The sequence below is a fragment of the Thunnus albacares genome, chromosome 16 (assembly GCF_914725855.1).
Source record: "Thunnus albacares chromosome 16, fThuAlb1.1, whole genome shotgun sequence".
In the NCBI taxonomy this organism is placed as follows: Eukaryota; Metazoa; Chordata; class Actinopteri; order Scombriformes; family Scombridae; genus Thunnus; species Thunnus albacares.
In genome coordinates this window covers 26733627-26757500 of record NC_058121.1, presented here as the reverse complement: position 1 = coordinate 26757500, position 23874 = coordinate 26733627, and the positions used below count along the sequence as shown (strand labels likewise).

The following is a 23874-nucleotide window of genomic DNA, read 5'->3' as shown; positions in this document are numbered from 1 at the left end:
AGTTGAACGGAGACAGAAAGCCTTGCAGAAAAAAAAAATACTTTAAATTCAAGGAGAATTTTTAGATGTAAACACCTACAAACGTATTCTTCCTCCTCTCTCTCTATCTCTCTACCTCTCTCACTCTTCCTCTCTCTTTGTCCGTATGCTTTATGGTGGATGCTTTCATCCCCGGCTCTTTGCTGTACCATGAATATGCAATGTGATCCTCCTCTCTTGATCCCCGCGGGGGGAAAAACTCTCGCCTCGTGTCTCCGCTCCGTCGCCTCCGCGGGGCGGTCACAGGTCAGAGTTTGGACTCGGCCACCGAGCTGCACAACCTGCGGCCGGTGCGGATTCGGTGCCTCGCTTAACGGATGCCAACCGGCGTCGAATCAAAGGAAGGGCTGGGATTAAAACCACAGTGTCGGTATGGTCTTTTCTCCAGCTGTAAGGCCTGCCAGCATTGATTTCAACTGAGAGATAGAGAAGAGTCATCATTGAGCAAGCAGAGGCAGGGATTAGGCATTATTATAGATCCTAATATGATCCTTATTGATGCCAAAATTCAACCAATAATAGTCCAAGTTTCTCTCGTGTGAAGTTTGAGTTCATGATGGAAAGCAGACGTGCAGAGGTAGAAAGACTGACATTGAAATAAGGCTGCAACTGACAGTTATTTCCAATATTGATCAATTTGTTGTTAGATTAGCTGATTATTTTGACTATAACATGTCAGAAAATTGTAAAAAGATGCCGATCACGATTTCTTAAAGCTGAAGATGATGTCGTTCATTTGCCTGTTTTGTCTTACTATTGTTAAATACTCAGGAGGGACCCAAACGCAGGAGGACAGAGCGGTTAAGAGAAAAAAAGGTTTATTGTAGGAGAGTTCTGGTCTCAGAATGATGATGTTGGAGAGGGAGCAGGTGGCTGCAGGTGGAGAAAGGGGGGGGGGGGGATGGAGGTGTGTGGTGTGAGCGGGGAATGAGGGGAAGCGTAGCTGGCAGGCAGGCAGGCAGGCAGGCAGGAGTGAGATGATCATGTGACACAAGAAAAACAGGTTAGCATTCAGTAGATAGCTCGACACGAGGATTTCACCCACTACTAAATTGGCCTGGAAACGTGTACTGAGGTTGAAACAACAGTCTGGAGAAGAGCGGGTGAAGAGCTGGGGTTGATATACTGGAGAGGGACGTGAGATGATGGATGGCAGGTATGTAGGTTGAGGGAGATGATGTGCAGGTGAAGCCAACACACACACACACACACACACACCAACACACACACAGAGACAGACAGATGGAGGAGCACTGGAAACATAAGAAACACTGGGGAATCTGCTGGGTTCCAGTCACACTGTAACAACTATCACATAACACAAAGAAAAGCCTCACAATTTAGAAATTGGAAGCTCGGTGATGTTCTGCATTTTTGCTTGAAGAATTGATCGATTGACTAATCGTCTCAGCTCCACATTGAAAATCATCCCTCTGTTTGTGCAGCTTCTCAAGAATATCAGATAAAAAACAGTTACAAATTGGTTTGAGATGAACGACACAGATTCATCTTATTCTTACTTTCTACTTTTGTAGAAACTGTGTGACGTTTGAACTGATGATGAAGAGGAGGTGAAGAGGTGAAGAGGTGGACGCAGTGAAGTAACGATGATCGTTGTTTTTCAGGCCCCCAAAAAAACGACAATTAGATCTCAGTTCCTGTGTTGAAAATACAAAGTTCCTGAGTATCTGAAAAGGTTCCTGGAAAAGATCCAGTGTGTATCTGTGTATGTGTGTATGTGTGTGTGTGTGTGTGTGTGTGTGTGTGTGTGTGTGTGTGTGTGTGTTGGGGTCATAGACAGAGATGTATGAGCTGGAACAGAAAACAATGTAGAAACCAAACAAGCACCGCTGCTGCAAGGAGAGATCTATACACGGCCTTAATTGATGACTGAGCAGTGTGTGTGTGTGTGTGTGTGTGTGTGTGAGACAGTGTTGAAGGGAAAAGAGAGAGAGAGAGAGAGAGGGAAAGAAGAGAAGGTGTTTGTCTCGAGGTGTGTTTGTGTTTCTCTCTGTGTGTGTGTGTGCGTGCGTGCATGTGTGTGTGTGGACGTGCGTGCGTGTGTGTGCGTGTGTGTGTGTGTGTGTGTGTGTGTGCGCGTGCGTGCGTGTGTGTGCGTGCGTGTGTGCGTGTGTGTGCGTGTGTGTGTGTGCGTGTGTGTGTGTGTGTAGTATTGACGTAGCAGTGCTCTCTCCAGACCTGAGCTCAATAAGCCCTGACTTCAAACAAACAGCAACCACTTCACACAGGAGGAGAGAGGACAGGAGAGAGGAAGGAAGGAGAGGATGAGGAGGTAAAAATAAATGAAGGGGAAGGAGAGAAGAAGAGAGGAGTCAGGCGGTGTAGAATAACAGAGGAGAAGAAGAAGTGATGATGAGGTGCACATCAGGAGGGGAGAGGGAAGGACTGGAAATGAGAGGACAGTAAACGGGAAAGGGAGAAGAAAATTGAGAGGAAAAAAGGTGAAGATGAGTAAATGAAGGAAAATAACTGACCTCCATGTAGCTGATGTCACCATGGCTTCTTTTTTTTATAATCTCAGATGAGCAACGACGTGTTCAAGCACAGATTCAGAACAGATATTTTTAAAAGATGTCCAGTCTCGTACTAAAAGCCACTCAGATATGGACAGATGTGGAGTTTTTGACCAATAAAGAAGCTTTAAAGCAACGTTTTAACGAGCTGCTCACAGCTTCACACTACTCTACTAATTGGTGACAATAATACACTAATAAATTTAGCAATGAACCAGAAAACGTCAAGGAAGAATAAGACTGTTAGATATGAAATGTGTCAAAATATGTATATTTTTAAATAAGCTTTGCAGATATAAAAATAAACGCATTCAAGACATTCGGCCAGTCTGAGTTCTTATGACTCTACTCAGTGTTGTAATGGATAATAATCCTTTAATGGGGACTTTGTGGAAACAATATATTTATGTTCTTCTTGTTGAGCGTAAGTAACTGAGGAAGCTTCTGTTTATAGAGCAAAACAGACAATTTTCTAAAAAACACACACACACAGTCATCTCGTTGATCCGTTTAACTCGGATCAAGACATTTTGTGAGGACGGAGCAACAGCAGGAAAACAGAACAAAAAGAAAATATCTCTCTCCGTATTTAACATGCAGGTTGAAAATGAAGGCTTGCAAGAACATGTTGTCAGTCTGAGGTGTGGAGAACAGTTTACGTAATGTGTAAATGCAGAGTCTGGTTTGCTGTATGGTCTGAGTTAAAAAAACAACTGAAAAACAAAACAAACCATATTTATTTCTTCAAAACAGCATTTTGAGGCATAAAAGCTCAGTTTGTGTAGATTTGGGAACTTTCCAGACGTCTATAGTTGCTGTCTCTCTCTTCCACGTATTTGCATACATTCTCACAAATTAATTATCGTTACCAAAAGATATCAAACACCATTTTCCCCCCAAGATCAAGGTTTAATCATCTTGTTATCTCAAGAAAGCAAAATATAAAAGCCATCAGTTCAAGTGAACTTTGAATTTTATCTATAATAGAAACATGCTTCAGCCTGTTCCACCCTGATTAAAGCAGAATGCGAGGCATTGATCACTCTTTTCATCTGACTGTGTCTCCACCGCTTCGGTTTCTCTTCAATGAACCGGACTAAAAAAAGAGCGACGTCACCCCCGAGCCTCTCTGAAGTCAATCTTCAAGATCTGAAATCAAGATCTTTACATAACAGTTCTCAGTTTCATGGGATAACAAGATGGTTAGTTATGACCTGAAGATAACAAAGTTTGATACCTCATTGTGGCACAAAAACTAATTGGCAAACTTGAGATAACAGGATTAGGAAAGCGTCTATGTAAATGAGGTCTGTCTTGCTGTGAGTCATTTAGAGAATCCTGCAGATACATCTTTTTTAACAACCAACCCCCTATTACTTCTGTCTTCTAAATGCATTTTCCTTCTCTCTCTTTTGTCATGTTTTTTTTAATTAAAGGAGACCTATTGTGCTTTTCCTTATTTTCAGTCATATTTATAATGTTATAATGTCAGACGTTCATATTAAACGTGGCCAAAATGTCAAATTATGAGGTAAACGTATGTAGAAGTAAACCCTGTATGCATAAAGCAGCGGATTGAGACTGCTCTGAACGCTCGGTTTCCAGCGTTTTTTTCTACTTTCAGCTCAAGCTGATGTCGACTCATGATGGATTTCCTTATATGGTCATCTGCTCCACATGCAGCGTGCCAGTACAGTGATCCACTAACATTATGGCGTTTTTCCATTGTTTTGGGAGTAGTCACGCCAAGACATGACTGTGACTGGAGTCGAGCTGGCACGATGTGAGTGTTTTTCCATTACACAACAGGGCAAAGTAAAATACCTGTTGGAGGTGTGCTGATTGTCTGCAGCTCTTCATCAAACATCATCATCACTGTGGCTGTTACTGCTTGTACTCTTCCTCCCTGCATTATTTCTAACTGATCTGATAAAAAAGAAATCCTTATGTTCTTGTTTCGAGTGGTTTTTATCGCCACTAATGAACCTTTGCTAATTCGGTGAGGAACACATTTCATTTCCTGTAAATTCTTCACTATAAAAGTCTCCTGTTATTCAGTCATTTAAAGGCTTTTAATTTGAAGCAGTAAAGCAGGAAATGTGTTTTCATCAGTGGTAACTTAACACAACCCTCAGCAGGCTTCCTGAAGTCGGTCAGGAGGAGCTAAAACTGCCTCTTAGAGACAGAGGCTGAACTGAGTGGCTGCATAAAGGGCCTGTATGAGATAAATAAAGAGTTGTTTGAACTGTGAATCATGCAAAGCTGCTCCAGTGGAGTCCAAAAATAAAAAATATAGAGCTGGAGATGAGCATAATAGGTTCCCCTCTTAGGATTTCACTGCCAGCCTGTGCTTCATACGCCCTATCCACAATTGAGAATGAATCTTTTAATGTTTGTACTATTGTCAGAACTCCAGTAAATACATCCGCAGCAGAGGACTTTAGCTTAATTAATTTGTTTTTATTTTCTTTTACCATTATTCAGTCAGCGTGTACTCTCTATTTTTAGCCCAAAATGGCAGCACAATCACTGAAGGAGGACGAGTACAGAACATAAATAAAAGGAAAAGAGGAAAACTAAAAACCATTGAAGCACATATAAAACCCAAAAGAGGGGACAAATAATAATCCCTGATATGACTTTGAAATTACAGCAGATGAAGGATGATATTTCTCTCAGCTGTATAATAATTTCACCGATAAGCGCCAGCTCTCAGGGTTTAGATCGCCTTTGAAAAAAGCAAATAAGATCATTTAAGAAATATAAAATCATGGAGATATCACACGTATTTTGCCACTCTGTTACAGTTGTTACACGGGTGATACATCACAACGTAATAGAGGGGTTGACATATGTGTTTATGTGTACGTGAAACAGAGAGAAGAGTCATTGTTCATAGAAGGTGCACATGAACAGGGGATAATAAAGAGGACACACACTCTCTCACACACACACACACACACACACACACACTCCATACATGATTTATACCTCGGATATAATGGGTAATTCATCATCTGACTGGGGCACATACTAAGGTTAAGAGACCGTGCGGGAGAGAGCGATAGAGAGAGCTTAGTAGTATGTGGTTTATCAGAAATAACAGTGGCAGGAAATTGAAAACTTGATTTGTAATGTCTGTTTTTCTGAGGCTACACTCTATTCTCACACTCCGTCTTCCATTTTCTTTGTCATGTTGTGCCGGATAGAGAATCTAAAATCTATTCTGTAACCAACTCTCTGCCCCTCTACCTCTATCTGTCACACACACACACACACACACACATGCACACACACACACACACACACACACACACACACACACACGAGGTCCGAACAATAAACACATGTAGATAAATATATAACTGAAGCTTCGGCAAAATTGTTAAAGTCCTCCTCCACTCAAAAATGTGAACTTTTCTCTTTGCTCACTTTAACTCTCAGTTGTGACATCACAACTAGTTTGGAGCCAATCCCGGTCCAGGAGGCAACTCGCTAAAGTGTGATGTGGAAACTTGATGTCTGACAGTTTTTAACTATAAAAAAAAATGTCTAATTTTCTTTGTCTTGTATGATTATAAGCTGATTACTTTTGGTTTTAGACTGTTGGTTGAACAAATGTGTTTTCTCACATTTTATAGACCAAACTGTGAATTGATTCATAGTGAAAATAATTTGTTAAAGATGAATAGATTAATGGAGATAGTTGTTGCTCTAAAGTGGAGTCATGAAGTCTATAAACGCACATTATTTTATTCCAGTTGAAACATTTGTTGTCGCCTCAATTCACAGAGAGAATTAACATCCATTTCCCTTCCACAGAATTTAAAAAAATGTGTTTCACATTTGGTCTGAACACCTCTGTAGCTACAGGAAGTGTATTGATCATAACAAAAGATCACATTTTATTAGCATCCTTGCTTCCATGTCATCAGTTACAATCGTGGAACATTCATGTTGTTGGATACTTGCAGTACAACGACTAATACCTCTAGTACACTAAACTAATCAGTAATAAAAGCAGTTGGTTATGTACTGTCTCCTCTTACACATGTCTGACCGGTGGAAGGGATTCAAACCGACAACCTCTCTGTTACGACACCTGTAGGTTTTAATACAGTCTGTTCTGAATCATGTCCTTCATTCCCCCCCCCCCCTCCTCCTCCTCCCTCCGTCTTTACCTCCGCTGTCTTTCTCCAACGTGAGCTGTCAAGAAGTATGCAACGGCCGTGACATTCAGGGGCCGAGTGTGTGTGTGTGTGTGTGTGTGTGTGTGTGTGTGTGTGTGTGTGCGTGCTTCAGCTTTCTCATTATGATTCTAAATGTATCAGTCTGTCTCGTCTGGATGAATTAATAGGATCCTTGGTGGCTTGGTTCAACACACACGCACACACACACACACACACACACACGCACACAGTAACATATACACACATATTGTTTGTCCGGCGGTTGGTGTGCTTCAGGTTCGTTAATTGAATGTCTGTATTCATGTAAGCGGCCGTGAGAGGCATTGAGAGGATGCCACAGTGCATTAGGAAGACAAGCTCTGTGTGTGTATGTGTGTCAGTGTCAGTGTGTGTGTGTGTGTGTGTCAGTGTGTGTGTGTGTGTGTGTGTCTTGTAAATAGGATAGAATCCAGAGGACCTTGAACGCAGCCTCTCCTGAGCTCCTATAGCGAGACGAGACGCAAACAAATCGTACAGAGAAGAAAAAGGCCGCAGGTGTGTGTGTGTGTGTGTGTGTGTGTGTGTGTGTGTGTGTGTGTTAATCTCAGACAACCTTAATCGCACCCCGCCCTTGTTGTCTCGCTTTTTCTCTCATCTTGTCTCCTCTTTCCGTCCCTCTTGTCCTCTCTTTTTCTTCCTCTCCTCTCTTGTTTCTTCCTCTCTTCTCTTCTCCTCTTCGTCATCTATGTCCATCCCTCTCCTCCTCCGTTTTTTTTTTTATTACTCTTTATACCCACTTTTCTCCTCCTTATCTCTCTGCTTTCCTTCTCCTCCCTTCGTCTTGTTTCCTCTCTCATTTCTCTTCTCTACTTTCTTCTTCTTCCTCAATAAATAACGCTTTTATCACTATTTCTTCCTCCTACTTTTTTTTTTGCTTAGTTCTTCATCATTTTTCCTCTTATTTCCTCTTCGTGCCTCGCTCCCCGTCGTCCCCCGTCTTTCCTGTCCTCCTCATCCCTTGTTCCCTTTTTAATTTTTCAAACTCATTTTTCATTTACCTGCAGCATTTTTTATTCTCTCCTTTCTCTTCAGTATCTCTCATTATTTCTCTATTCTTCCCTTTGGTTCTTTCATCCCTTTCTTTCCCTCCCTCCTTTAACTTTCTTTTCTACCCACCACCTTCCTCCTCCTCCTCCTCCTCTTCTTCTCCTTTGTCTGACAGCTTCACAGATAGACTGCCTGCATTAACGCTGAGCAGTGGCAGAGAAACATAATTATACAATAAATGTATGACATCTTTTTTCTCCTCCCTTTCTTTTTTCTCCTTTCTTTCTTGTTCTTCTTCCATCTTTCTGTCCACTTTATCGCTTCTCTGTTTCTTATCTCTCTTTATTATCTTCTCCATCTTCTTACCTGTCTTATACTCCTCTCCTCTGTTTCCTTTACTTCACCTCTTCATTCCTCCCTCTTCATCTCCCCCATTCATTGTCTCTTTTTCTCCCTTCATTCCTCTATCTTCCTATCACCTTCCGTCCTTTCCTCTCTCTCGACTTTACTTCCTCTCCTTCTCTCGGTCCCGTTTCTGTCTCTTTCTCTCTCTTTTCCCTCTTCTCTCCATCTATATTTCCTCCATCCTCTCTCTCCTTCGCTTTGGTCACTTTTTCTGTCATCTTTTCCTCAGTTCTGTATCTCATTCTTTTCCTCTCCCTCCCTCCTTCCTGTTATTCATGCTTCGTTGTTACAGCCACCAGAGGAAGAACTAGCAACACACACACACACACACACACACACAGAGTCTGACTCCCAGCCCTCTAATGGCCCCATTTAGACAATGTGTCGCATCAGCAAGTCGTATGGCTGAATAATGAGGAGAGAAGAAGAAGAAGAAGGAGGACAAGAGAAGGAGAAGATGAGGGGGAGTGTCAGTCGTTTTCCCGCATCCCTCCATCCAGGCTGCTGCTTCACCGTAAATGTTGTTCTGCAACACACACACACATCAACACTGTGACCCTGCGTGTGTGTATGTGTGTGTGTGTGTCCATTCATCTCCACTACGTGCCAGTGTGTGTGGTCGTTGTGGAGAAATATGGCCTCCAGGGTTTTTGCTGAAGCTTCTGTGTTATGTTTATGATAGAGAGGAGGAGGAGGGGGGGGGCGGGCGGGGGGGGGGAAGAGAGGATGATAATGTGCATTCTTTATATCTCCCGCCCTCAAAGAAGCATCCTCTCTCTTTTTCTTACGCATTACAGAAACACACACTCCTCCTCAGCCTCACAAACGACACCCTTGAAGCACACACACACACTCATAAATGATACACACACACACATAACACATTTACTCCCTCGGTCTCTCAAACAACACACACACACACACACACTCCTTCCTGCATGCAAACAGGCATCTGTACCGTCTCATAAATGATATACACTCTCTCTCTTTTTAAAGCACACACTCACAGGAGAGCTCCCACAGACAGAAAGTGCAGCTGTAGCTTTTTTTTTTTTTTTTTTTTTTTTAAGTCGTCGCCACCTTGTGTTTTTCTCCACCAGCTGTTATGAGCTGAGAAGGATTTATGTGCCACATTAACATTTTTATATTTTATTTTATTTTATTATATTTTCTGGAGAAGTGGAGGTTTCTTCAGTGCAACGCTGGAAACAGAATCTTTTCGGTACTTGTGCATAATAAAACCATGAAGGACTGGGACTGAGAATTTGGCCTCTGAGTATTTTAAAGTGTCATACTGCTGCTTTTGCATGTTTTAGCTCATTAACTACAAATTGCATGTTGGACATAATTGGTACCTGTTTTCTAAAGCAAACCACAAGTTTCAAGGTTGATTTCCTACCTTCCAGACAGCAATATTAAATCCCATTTATTCAAAATGGAAATACAACGAACCTCTCTGAGCTCACAAAACCATCACAATGAACATTTAGTTACCTTGACTTCATCGTCAAAGTATATGTTTAGTTTCTGGTCTGGATAAAGCATTTCACGTCACGAGCATGTCTGTGATGAACCAACCCATACTACATAATCTGTTAATTCAGTCGTCTTATATCGTACAGTTACATCATCTGGTTTACATGCTGATTAGACAACTTAATTCACATGAATTAAACTTGACTGGAGGAGGTATACCAACGTTAAGTCAACTAAGGAACACACGTCAGATTTATGACAGATAAGATGTGTTTAATGTGGAGTTATCTTGTCAGCTATGGTCTCTCAGGAGGTCTTGCTAACCTCCATTTGGGAGGAGAGGTGAAAGTCTGGAGAAACACTCACCTCCTCGCCTAAGAATGAAAGAAACTGTGTGATAGTTTGTGATTTTAATGTGGATTCAAAAGCTAAACTGCTGCTGAATCCATCTGCTGATTATGGGAACTGTCAAGGAAGAGATTTTCTAAGCTTGAGTGTGTGAATATTTTCCACTGATACATCAGAAAGATACAAAATAGACCACATCTAAAATGTGTCATCTAGCATTTTTTCCTTCGGTCCGAACCAAATGAACCAAACTACAGGTGTGAAAACGGCCTCGTACTTTGAAAAAGGCTCGACGGTTAAGTGAAGTATATGTAACTGGCATTATGGTGTCTGGTGTTTTATACACGACTGCACCATCAGACTGGACTGCAGCGTCACCACCAAACTGATAACTGTGTTGGAAAACTGATCAAATGATTAATTGATGGATTCTTTGATTAATGAGTGGACTGGTCTCCACAGTGTCAGCAGCAATCACTCCCAAACTGACTGACAAGGACAACATCAATGTTCTCTAAAGCTTTCTAAATTACATCATGAATACAGGCTTGTATTTTGAATTATGACCAGCTCTTCAGTTATGTACGTGTGAATTTGGCTCAGATTTACAGACTGGATTTAAATTTGAATTCAGGATTGGGATTTTAAAGCACAAACCGTCGTTGAAGCACGGATCAGTGCAACAAAAGCTGCTGAGAGAAATGACGTTTAGTCACAAAACAAGCAGCGAACAAAGAGGATGAAGTCCAACATTCATCTTGTTAAATATCAAAGAGCAGGAAGTTAAAACCTCTCCGCATCTTCTTCTAAGTGAAATGACCTCCAAAAGCTTTCCAGATGCTTTTAAAAAGCCACTTGTCATGGACAGCAGAACACACTCACACACACACACACACATTCAACACGTCTTCAGTGGATAATCACATGTTACAGTCCAAGACTCACAATGTGACATTTATGACTAAATCACACATTTACTTGTCATCCAGTCTGATGACTGATGCAAAGAAAATGTCAGACAACAAAACCTGACGCTGGTCGCTTCAAACCAAGAAAACATCCTCACTGCTCTGAGACATCACACAAGCTAACTGTCTGCTGCATGTCGTCAAGGTCGACGACTGATGGATACACTGGTTTACTGATTGATTTGATCGACTGACTGATAAATTAGACCCACAACAGCGAGGTTGTTTCACAGATATATTGACAAAAAGATAAGAAGAAACAGCAAATGATTGTCTATAAATGAATTTTGCAAAAAAGATTGACAGCAAACACACAGAGAAGATGTAACAATATGATAAAACTGCATCTCAGCAGATTCCACACACGTCAACGCCGGGAAACAAGTCCTGAAGCAGTGATGTGCATGAACTCATGATGATGATGTGCGTCAGCTCACACAGAAGACAGTGGGTGTGGGTGTTTTGATGTATCCCCGGTGTGTATTGCCCCTTTTTGAAAATGAGTAATTACCTGCAAATAAAAGTCCTGGATTGGGACCAAGACTGCTGTGGTTGCTCAACATACTAGCTGATCTACTTGGATAGCTTTTTTTTATCTATCAACTGCAGTGGAGAGAAAAAATCATTGAATAATTAAGCAAAAATACCAGATATTTCTAAAGAAACTTTATTGATGTTGGCACAGACACAAGGTACATGCACATTGGGATTCTTGTGCGGTTCGTTCAGTCAGGTTAAAAAAAAATAGAGGCATGGTAAGAGAGACAACAGTTATTTATACTTACTGTGCATTGTAAATTAAATCTCTTTGGGTTTCAGACTGTTGATTGGACAAAACAAGCAAATTAAGGAACTTTTGGGAAATTGTGATGGTTATTTTTCACTATTTTTAGATCTTTTGTAGGCATTAACTGATTAACTAATCATAACATTCACCGACTGATCGGTTGACAGATTTCCGATGCGGAGTGGGAGGACATGTTGGAGGGTTTCGATGAGAGGAGTTACCTGAACGCCCGACGCTGGAAGCCCGGTGACGACCCGTACACCCTGTATGCCTTCAACCAGAGAGAGAGCGAACGCATCCCCAGCAACAGAGCCCTGAGAGACACGCGGCACTACAGGTACACACACACACACATATATCACAGAAACCTGAGACAACAAACATATACACGGAAAAAAGAGTACTGTACACCCAAAAAACCCATGTTACACTACACACACACACTTTTTGCTCATTTCTTTTATGTGAATCAGTGTGTAAGATCCCAGATTGGCTTGAAAAAATATGAAACCTGCATGGTGAATCTGTATTTTATCTGTACAGCCTGAGAAACACAGCAGTCTAGCGTGTGCAACCTGACCTCTGTTGGAATATGTTTGTTATACACACACACAGTCTGCAGTGTGATGCATGGATCTGTCCAGACTGCACTACATAGAAATACAGTTAATCAGTACACTCACAAACTCCTGTTGCCTGGAGGCATAACACATCACAACACACACCTCACTACAGATCAACTCTCAGTATTACAGGTATGTACACACACACACACACACACACACACACACACACACACGTAGAGTCTACAGCAACACAGCAGCAGCTCTCTGAGCTCATAATTAATCCCCTATCTGTACTACAACAAATTTCGATTATGGAACCAAACACGTTTTTCATAAAAAAAAAAAAAAAAAAACTGCCAAATTACAATCCCGTCTGTCCGCGTAGAAATTAAATTAAACACCAAAATAGAAATCCTCTTAGTGGAGCGCCTTCCTCGTCTGTTGGAAAGACGCTCAGCAAGAAGATAAGGAGCTCTCTGCTTTGACAGCAGTCGCCTTCTTACACATTTCAGGAGATAAAAAACTTCCAGGCACTCAAGGAAAGTATAGAGAGGTCCGGTGTAGCCGGGCTGCGATCATGTAGACACACACACACCTTTCTTCCTGAGCTGCTGTCAACAATCAAGACACTTAAAGGTATACTACGCAGGATTTTCCTTAAAAAAAAAAAACAACAATGTATAGACTCATACAGGAGTAATCCCTCTCAATCATCACTTATGACCCACTAGAAGTGTGTGGTGGTGTATTTATCTGTGTCATGGATGCATAAAGAGCAGCAGGTCTGTGTGTCTGCAGTAGAGTGTGTAGCTCCCAATATCAGCATGCAGGGTGTGAGGTCGGGACCAGGTTACATCTCTGTCTCTCTCCTCTGCTCCGCTCTGCTCTCTGTCTCTGTGTCACGGATGTATAAAGAGCAGCAGGTCTGTGTGTCTGCTGAGCTACACACACACACGCACGCAGAGCAGAGAGGATGAAGCTCTGCATTCACACTTCCTGCGGCACCTTCCTGCAGGGTGGAGCAGGGGTGTGGGTGTGTTTATTTGTGCTTTAGAACCTAACCACCGTGAAACAAACAGAAAATAACGTTTTATTTATCAGATTCACGGCTTTGTTCTCGCCAGCGCTGCTCGCTCTCTTCGTTCACTCTCTAGCTCGCTTGACCACCGCCGCTCTCTCTCTCTAAAGATTTTGATCTCTTCTTACATTTTTAATATCGTGACTTTTATTTAGTGATGGTGATGATCTGTCAAAAATACTGTGTGAACTTTAGAAAAGAGCAGTTTTTCAGTGGATTACATCAGAATATTTCCTGTCTTGGTGTGATGAATGATTTAACAGGTTTACACATGTTTTCAGAGGAATGTTCATCAGTGTTTCCTCCTACTGTTGCCTTGGAGGTGCAGGGGCGCCTCCAACCGGACCCCCCACCCCTCCTGAAAGAAACAAAATCTGTTTATTTATCTGCAATAAAAGTAAAAAGCCAAAATGAGTAATTTATTAATGTAATCCGCACAAAAGATGGACAGATGACAACCCGAAACTTTTGAAATTCAATCCAAAAGCCAGAGCAGACAGTATGAAGTTAGCAGTACAGCTGTGAATGTAGCATGTATACAGTTTAGGCTATTTGTCAGTGAATAAATGCTACAACTCCTCAAGACCCAAACCAAGTTCTCATGTCTTGCTAGCCACCTGCTGATTAAAGTGAAGGCGGTTAGCCTCGAAGTTAGCGGTTAGCCTAACCTGACCAGGCTGGATGGACCAGAGTTATTCTCATTTTAGTGTCAATCTCAGCTGCTCTTTAACAGAGAACAGAGAAATGTCTGGCTGCTGAGTCTCCCCTGAGCTTTTAGTTTTTACATCAGATGGAAATTTTCTAGATGTGCGGTGCATCGATTTCCCCTCAAATTCAACCTGACATATTTGATATGTTTAGAAACCCGGCGTTTATGAGCAGAATTTCAAATCAAGTTTGTTGAAGTTGAGCAAAGTTTGTCCACACAACTCAAGTTTGTCATGATGGAACCCAAATCAACTTCACATACAAGTAATAATACAAGGTTTTTACATATTTTTCCCAATCCAAAGATGAATTGATTCACTAACAAGTATTGTTTGTGTATCATATGTCTTATATTCCTGTGTGCCGTTGTTGTCCAAAAACTATTAAAAACATCAGTGAGTCACACTGTTGCACTGGGTGTCATGTTCCTTCATTACCATGAACACACACACTGCAGTGTATTTTGAGTCAATCCCACAAACACCATCCTGCTGTGATATTAGACCAATTGTGTATGAAAACAGTCTGAAAATAGTCCCCAACAAATGCATCATATATTTGCGACATTTTTAAATATTTACATCTTCAGTAGGAACCAGTGCATCAGACAGGGAAGTTGGAAAGTATTGAGAGACAGAATTACACATTTCTTTGTTTGGGTTTATCATATCGACAGTGAAAAATAAAGAATAATCCCATGCTTATCCTTTAAAGAGGTCAATTTACCACATTTCCTAGAGCTCTAGGTGCTATAAGTGTTTTCTTTTCTCTAAAATACCAATTAAACCAAAAATCAGAAGCCTCTTTGAATCTCTACTTTTGTTTTAATGTTGGTTGTGATGATCTGAATGCATCCGACAATGTGTAAACTAGCAATTTACATCTACAAAGAGATTTTGTTTGTTTTTATATTTTCTGGAGATGCAGAAGGACAGAAAAAGCTTTCAGCTGTTGTTCACCGTGTGATTAAAGGTAACCAGGCAGCTTATGATGACCCAGCGCTCTAATAGGAAACTACATGTGGGCATTAATTGGGTGCCTGTTTGTTCTGGCAGTTACGGTGAACATGACTAAGTCCTGGATGGCTGCTGCAGTAGCAGCTGGTGGTGGTGAGCAGCACAGCAGGTTACGGCTCCACGACTCAACGTAGGAAGCTAAAATCTGTTAGCATAACTGGCATGTGCATCACTCTGTGTGTGTGTGTGTGTGTGTGTGTGTGGTTGTGTACGACGTTTTGAAGATGTATCACACAGTTGATGGGATGTATGATGTCTGACTGAATCATAGCTTATCTGCTGCTTCCAACACTGTGTGTGTGTGTGCGAGTGTTTCTACACGTCCATATGTGTACGCTAACATGCGTAAGTGTGTGTCGTTGTCGATCGCCTGCATCATCTGCTGTGTTTCCGGACAGTTTCGCTGTCGAGCTGACGTTAGGCGGCTGAGGAGTGTGTGTGTGTGAGAAAGTGAGAAGTGTGTGTAGGAGGGGGGGGGGGAAACCAGGGATACGCTTAATCTGTTAGCAGGGAGGTAGGGGGCTGATAGTGCTCATTTATCTCGTATAGGACAGCGATGAAGGGTGTGTGTCTTGTGTGTATGTGTGGGTGGGTGTGTGTGTGTGTGTGGGGGGGGGGGGGGGTTGGTGTTATGTGATTATCTGTTAACTCGGTTACCGTATAGCTGTAGATCTCAGGAGGAGCACTTGGCAGGGGAAATGATAGCACCCTGTACTCTGTTATAGGATGGAAGAGAAAAAATAATGCAGTGAAATCCTCGACTGAAGCCACCGAGGTTTTGTATTCTTAGAAACACCTTCTCCTCTTCTGTTGCACACTCACTGAGGTGCTTCCTACACTGTCGCTCCGTTTCCAAGAGGAAGCATTTGGTGGAATTTTAAGGTGGTGTGACAGAAATTTGGAGAAAGAGCAACAAAAGTGAAGGAAAGCGAGCCGTCAGTTAGACAGTGGGCAGTTGAGAATGAGAGCGTGGTGGTCAAGCATTTACCTTGAAGTCAAACAATGTTTCCTGTAAATAAATATAGTTAGAATGACATGTCATGCTCAAGGTTGGGTTTCAACTGCATCAATGCTTCATTTTATCTTAACAAATAGCAGCCATAAAAGAGCTGTAACTGAGGTTGTAAAGTACCTAATAATCTAATAAGGGCATGTCTGACTAAAGAATAAGCAAACAGATCTGAGCGAGTGTTAGTCGTTAGTCGACACATCGCAGCCGGTACTCAAAATGATTTAAGGTCCAAAACCAAACGTTAGATGTGACCATGAGACAGTACAGAAACATGATGATGCTGTATGCACAGTGGAAATCGTACATGATCAGTGCAAAGACAGAGTGGAGGAACGTTTTCCGTCGGCAGACTGATTGTGTTCTTTCACTCCACAGTGCCGCTTTTTTGACCAATGAATGAACTGAGTTGGTTGAGTGACAGCGAGATACAGTATGACGGTGAAGGAGCTTCGGTTGTTTTCCTGCAGATCCTCCTCTACTTTCTGTTCCTGTGTACATCTTTCTATTTACTTTGTTTGTATCCATGTAACCTTTAATTATCAATATGTGTTGCATATTTCACTATTATTATCATATCATAAACATTGTTACCTAATATTAACCAGCAGAATACTCTCAGTTATTACATGGCTGTTACCTCTGTTTACATTAACATTATTACTGAGCTGAAATTGCTGCCAGAACTCTACATAGCTATTAAAAAACAAGTGAACAAGCGAAGTGTGAAGCTTACGTGAGCAGCGATGGTGAACGTGGCTCAGCAGACAATCTAGAGAAACTCTGCCACCACAAAATCCGAGGAAAAGACACTTTTTGATTGACAGGTGATCTCTAGGTAATGAAGTGCAGAAACACCTCAGCAATAAGCCCTCAAGACCGAATATACACTGTAAAGACACGAAAAACAAGAGAAGCCGGCAGATTACCGCTCTAAAGGAAAGCTCAAGTAGAGAAAGCACAGCAGGTTTGGAGAGGAGGCTCCGGGTCTGTTATTTTCCCAGTGGGGCAACGATAACCTAAAGATTAGAGAAGCCAGCTTTTTGACCCGAAGATGTTGGCTCGGATTCCCTATAGCCCGCAGGCTGCAGGAAATCTGGAAACACGACCGCTGGCTGCACTCTGCAGCTCTCGCACGGTTGTGATGCAGATTTAATTATGTCTAATTTTATTGTGATTATGAGCACATTTAACATGTTTAGAATCTTAAGAGGAGCAAGGAGTGTGATGCTAACCTGAATTTAGTGTGAACAGGATTGCCAAGAGGGGTTATTATTACATATATAACAGTTAAAGTGTTTATACTTCCTCTTCCCACATTTAATAAAAAAACAGTTTCATTTACCAGTTCCTGTTTTTACACTATGATCTTCTTCAGGTACTGATTTAAAAGCTGAGTTTATGTTATTTGGTTAAGGTTACAATATGAATAAAATGTTTATTGTTTCATTCTGGTTACTTACTGAAGCAGCAAATGAAGCAGTAAAAAACACGCTTGCTGACTTTCTTTAAAACGTCAGATAGTTTAATTACTTCTTTCCATCTTTGCTACTAGTACTATTATACAAAATTTATTCTAACATTTGTTGTTGTCTGGTTGTATGCAAAGATTTTGTCTGTATGTCTTGATGTTAATTATTGTTTCATGTGTTACACACCTAAATTAAACTTATGGTTGCAATAGTTTACAAAGTTCATGACAAATAAAACTCCAGGCCACAGTTGACTTATTTTTATACAGTCTTGCATCTCACACTGTCTGATTTTGACACTTTCTGTTCAAAGTGTCTGCTCACTCAGGTGTTAGGTTGCACATATCTGCGTGTTGCAGTCACTGAATTTAAAAAAAGACAGTGGTGTTTTAGGGGTAGGGAGGAGGGACCGGGCGATGTTATTGTGTATGGGGGTCGCGTTCTGCCGCTATCTTGAGTCGGAGGGAGAAGGAGCAAAGAGGACGGGAGGAAAGAGATGAGAGGAGAGCTATAGACGGCTTAGGGAAAGATGCGGAGATACAGGTTGAGTTGTAAGAGGAGGAAAGAAGGAGAGGAAGAAAAGTCAAGAGATTAGGGTAGAGTAGAGAAGGAGAGGTGGAGGAGGGAGATGCCACAAGCTGCTGAGAGGAGAGATAATTGCCACATGCAGAGCTTGAGAGGCTGTGTGCATGTGTGCATGTGTGTGTGTGTGTGCGTAAACCACTTCACTCCACTGCTCTGCTATTATCTCAGCGTACAGGGGAACCTCCCTCCGCCTGCTCTCCGACAGACAGACAGTCTGTAAGCCCAACAGCCGCTCCACCGCGAGGGATTAGATCCAAGCATGAAGACAATGGGCTGATACAGTACAGAGAGGAAACATGTCCTACAGTACTACACAATAGGTTGATATGGCAACAAGAACTGCGTAATTAAACTATTCTGGTGCAAGACAAAGGAAAACAGACAGAAAATGTGTTGTACAAGTTCAGATAAAGGGTATAAATGGTAACAAAACCTGTTTTATACCATGCAAAATAACTTATTTGAAGGTGCAATGATAAGAAAAACACCTTGTTATATTTTGGCCATAGATATATAGATTTACTATATGTCAATTCCAAATATATATATGTCACAAATATATTTTTGCTTTAAAAAAAAAAGAAACCTGTTTGACTATCAAATACTTTCTGCCTGTGGGTTTGAAAAGTGGCTCAGAAAAGTAATCTTACAGGTGTTCAACTTCAATTCACAAAAGTTACGACAGCAATTCAGTTTCACAGAGGAAAGATTTGTAAAAATGTATCAAAATGTTCTCCAGCCGCATCCATCTGTATCCTCACTGTGTCTCACATACTCATATATTTGCCAAAATATGATTAAATACGCATTTTCCAGTTGATTCCAGTCAGTTAGCTGTTTACATTTACAACAAAGGTAAACAAAGGTAGTTAGCATTCTTTCTGTCCCAAAAACAAATTCAGGAAAAAGGTGGCAATCGAGAAAATCCCCCCCCAAAAAAATCACCTCATGTTTTAATCATTTTGGAAGGTTGTATTTTCCACTAATGGGCTGAATAAATTGCTGATGTATTAGTTAGATAAATGAGTTTCTTATATTCTTTTGTTGGGACTCGATTAGCACATACATTTGGTTTCCAGTGAGATGCGAAACAGTTTCTCTTTCCCCAAGTGAGCTTAGTGCTCTGCTAAGTCACAGCAACATTTCAATCAAGACAGTATTCCAGAAAACACAATAACAATCCTCCATAATCTGTCCGCAGTATTTTTATCTCTTGGCTTGTTTGTGTCAGCAAACCAGCCTTCATCAGAACCACCGCAGGAACCTTCAGTCTACACTTATTAAGGAGCCTTAAACACACCTGAATGATTAAATGCTATGTATCATGCACATTTACAGGTCTATATTTTAATTCTGGAATATCTTTGCATGATTTACGGTTCAAAAACCGTGAACAGTAAATGGACAGACGGCTGTTTATGGGCGTGCACGAACAATCTGACGTCATCACAACTTTGCAAATTGAGCGTTCAGAGCAGGCTGAAGCCCTGCCTTTTGACTGTCATGGAGCACTTTCATATACGTTCACTTCTTTGACCATCTTTAACATAGACATCTGACATTATAACAGTATATAAATGATAGAATATCACAATAAGCATGATGTATCCCCTTTAAGCAATCCAAGTGTGAAGGAAGATATATTGAATCACTCATCACTCATGTCATTCTTCAATGCCTTGAGAGCCACAAATGAAAGTTCATTCACCTCCATTGTTCTTGTGTGGCTGCAGTGTCAATATCTCAAAACCTCTACAATTAAACCCAAAAGTATCTCCATGGTTACATACGTCTAGGTGAGAAAGTATGATTTTTGTGATTTGACGTTACCTTTTTTATAATACATCAAATGCACGTGAAGGGTAGTTTGAATAAAAGACAACTGTGTGACAGCAACAAAAAGCATTTTAACACTCGGTACAGGTGTAGAGATGAAAGAAACATACAACATAACAGGAAGCGATTACATCCAAAAGGGTGTAAAATGATCATCTTCTCTCTCCTCTGAATCACAACTGAACACCACACCACCCTGCACACATCTGTCATTGTCTTTGTTTTGCCAGGGTGGGAGATGAGATAACGCTCCAAAATGGAGGCATCTTCCTTGTAACCATCGGCAACCTGAGACAAGCCTGTGCTGTCAGAGAGAAAAAAACAACCCCACCAATGGTCCGCTGACTTGGTTACTAATTATTTCATTGGATTGTGAGCCAGTGATCCTTGAACACTTATCACTAACTAGATCATGCAGTCAGTCAATAATCCTATCCGTGTGTGTGTGTGTGTGTATGTGTTCACACTGGCGTCAGAGTCCTTTCACACTCAGTCAACCACTTAGTCATGTTTCCATGAATCACAACATGCAGCTAAACATTAATCACAGTATTAGCTTTGTTGCCTCCTACGCTGATGCTCCTCATCCTTCTCAGATCACAAGCCCCACGAAAAAAGAAACCCCTCTGAACTCTGACACTGAATGATTTTTATTTTCCCCTCGTCAAACTCGTTTATTTGATTACCTGCTCCAGTGATGAATGTTCACAGTGTCTAGTATCACAAGCAGATGGAGGAAACATTAAACACCCTCGGGGCTCCGATTTGCTCTGAATCGATGTTCTGGAAAAAAAGGCCGGGATTTGAAAAACACACGTTTGACCTCCAAAAACTTTTAACATCATTAACGGCGTTTAGTTTATTTGCTTGCTTCTTTGCAAGTCAACAGACATCTAGATGTTCTGATTAGAAATGAACAAAAAGTCGATTTTTAAGATGTCTACGTCTACCAGCCTGGTTCCAAACCTCAAAATCACTGCCCACATCTGTTTGGGCAGTGAGTCAGAAAAATAGTGACAGAAAATGGGGAAAAAAAAGTGTTGATAGGACTGACACAGTTACTACAGAGGTTGTTATAAAGTTGACTTACAGAAATAGCAACACCTAAACGAACATATCCCTTCAACCGACATGATAAATGTTAACCACTTTCATGTCGATTGGACACGACTTAGAAGAGGAAGATATGTCAGTCACTTCAGATCGCAGGACACAGGATGACAACCCCTCCCAAACAATAATAAGTCAGTCTGATCATCAGGATTAGTTTCAAACATGTGATGACCATATCTCAGTGTCAGTCAGGTTGTAATTACACTCTCAACCATAGTAATTTAAATGCTCTGGACACAACTGTTACATGTAACCTCGAAGTCTAAATAACATTTAACCCAGTTGTACTGTAGACATCTAGATCTCAACCTGCAATCACCAAACTTAACCAAAACTATCCTGATAATCTGGTTGAATCGCCATTTTGTTTTTAAGTCATTACCGAGTCTGATACCATCTTTGGGAGAGGTTGTAATTTTGCCCTATCCAATCAGTAACGAGTGATGTATCGGTCCTGTCATTTACAGTAGACAAGGAATCTGTGGTGGTGGTTTCTGTAAGCTGACCACAACCACCTGTACTGCTGCGTCAGTATCATCCATGCAGTTTTTTTCTGGTTCTGAAACACGAAGATGATGAAACCAGCTCTGATTGGCATGAAAACAACAGTCAAATGAGCACTCAGCGTGTTGAGGCAATTCACCTCTTGCACTTGACTTCAGTGAGGAAAGAAACAATCCTCAAACAGTATTATCACACTTTCTTTAATGGTCACAACATGGCACACTCACACTCAATACAGATACACAAGTGTGAGTGAGCCCAACATTTTGTTTAGTTGCACACAGTAATTAAACATCATATCTTCCATTAGTTCTGGGCTCAAAGCTTTATGCTGTGGGAAAAAAAACTTCAACCCATTATTGAGAACATGTCAACCATTACAAGACAATATTTCTTCCCTTCACACGTTGTTAGTTCAATGAAATCCATCTGCTAGTGATTGAATGGTTGGTCAGGGGCTGGTTGACTGGAGGCTTGTGTTTCATGTCCTCTTGTTACATCGTGAGCAAAAAGAAATGTTATTACTTTTTTATTTTAGTAATTTGTGAAGCCTTTAGTGAACCGGGGTTTGTTTACTGCATCTACCGCCCCTCCCCCACTTTTGCCACATGGTCCTTCCCATGTGCTATCCTAGTATAGAAGGGAAACATCCATCCATCCTGAGATCGCCACACATTATTCACATATGTACAGTTAGCTTTTTTCCAGGCTGTCTTCTCTGTGTCAGAGACAAGACCTTGTGCCTCTGCTAGTTCTGTAAGGGGGGCAAGACGAGTTATTTTTTTAGCAGTGGTGTCGTAGCGAGGGAAATAGTGGAACTAAGTATCCAGGGCCCAGACATGGGACAGACAGAAAGACTCCTTCTTGTATCTAAAACATTTTTAAAACCTCTGAGAGGCCCTCCACCCTCTGGAGCTATTTTTGTCAACAGAAGTGGACTAAATCATGTGCACTTTTCAAATGAGTCTTCAGACCTGTAATTTTGCTAACGCTGAGGAGTTTAGGTGAAGTTGAGGTTACCATGCCACTTAAAAGAAGTAAATTCAGGTTATCAGAAGAGTAAATGAAGAAGCATTCCAGTTTGAGAAACAGGCACAGAGTGAGTGATGATCACCATCTTCATGTTACTGGGGATGTTAGACAGGGTGAGCTCATAAAGTGGCGACTAAAACTTATATACAATACAATTTAAAGATTTCTGTAATATACAATGGTTCTCAACAACTTTTGAAATATGATCAATTTACTAAAGTGTTGATCAGTTCTACAGTTGTGTTTATAATATCAATGATCCAAAATAAACATTCAGCCACATCTAATTAAAGTTTTAAAAACTTAGATTAATTTTTTGTTAATATTTAACTTTATTTCTTGTATTAAGATCAGTCAGTCAGTTTGAGGAGACAATAACAAATGATAAGGATTTCAGTGATGTCTTGTTTAGTTGTCTTTGACTTTGTCTATGAAATACAGTCAAACTTAAATGTGTTATAAACACTCACTGATTACCCTAAAAACTAATTCCAGATACAATATATCAACTTATTGATTCAGGTATTTGTATATCAGTGACAGTGGATGCATTAAAAGTGGAAGTGCACATGTACGAGTCTCAGATTTTTGTGCTACACCACTGATTTTAGATCTGCGTGCTGTGACATTTGAAGCATGACTTCCTGCTTTGCAGATCTCTTCACTGCAGTGTCTGCTCTCGCATTTCCCTGTGAAACAGAGTCAGTGTTAGTATGAGCATCACATTTACAGACGGTAATCTTAGTGGGGAGTAGAACAGATGCTAGCAAGTTATGGATTAAAGGTCCATGTGAGATGGGTTTCCCTGTGGAATTTAAGATCCTCTCATTTTCTGTAATGTACCAAAATCATGTTCTACTCTGAATGTCTACCTGCTATCTGTATACACAGTTAATATTTTGTCTTCTCCCAGTATGCAGGCTTGTGTGAGCCAAACAGTTCTGCAGCTTGGGCTGACAGATGGTTTGGTAATTCAGCTTCAGTTACGTTATGGTCACTTACAACTGCATAACCAACCTCAGTTTCACCAATGTATTGACTGTTTATTCATGTCATATAGCTCCCTTTCTGGTCAACAGTTTGAGTGAAAGGTTTGTTTGGGTCTGGCAGTCCTAAAGTAGGTGTGGATGTGAGGGTCTGCTTCAGTCGTGTGAATGCTGTCTCTGAGTCGGAGGTCCGAGT

The 23874-nt window shown here is 41.0% G+C and overlaps 1 protein-coding gene across 3 annotated transcripts in view; it reads left to right on the top strand.

Moving 5' to 3' along the window:
* Positions 1-23874, top strand: part of galnt14 (UDP-N-acetyl-alpha-D-galactosamine:polypeptide N-acetylgalactosaminyltransferase 14 (GalNAc-T14)) — a 202887-nt gene that overhangs the window by 24523 nt on the left and 154490 nt on the right. For all 3 annotated transcript variants that reach the window (XM_044329691.1, XM_044329692.1, XM_044329690.1), the window contains one exon: positions 11941-12110. In XM_044329691.1, the coding sequence (XP_044185626.1) occupies positions 11941-12110 (170 nt within the window). The remainder of the gene's footprint in view (positions 1-11940; positions 12111-23874) is intronic.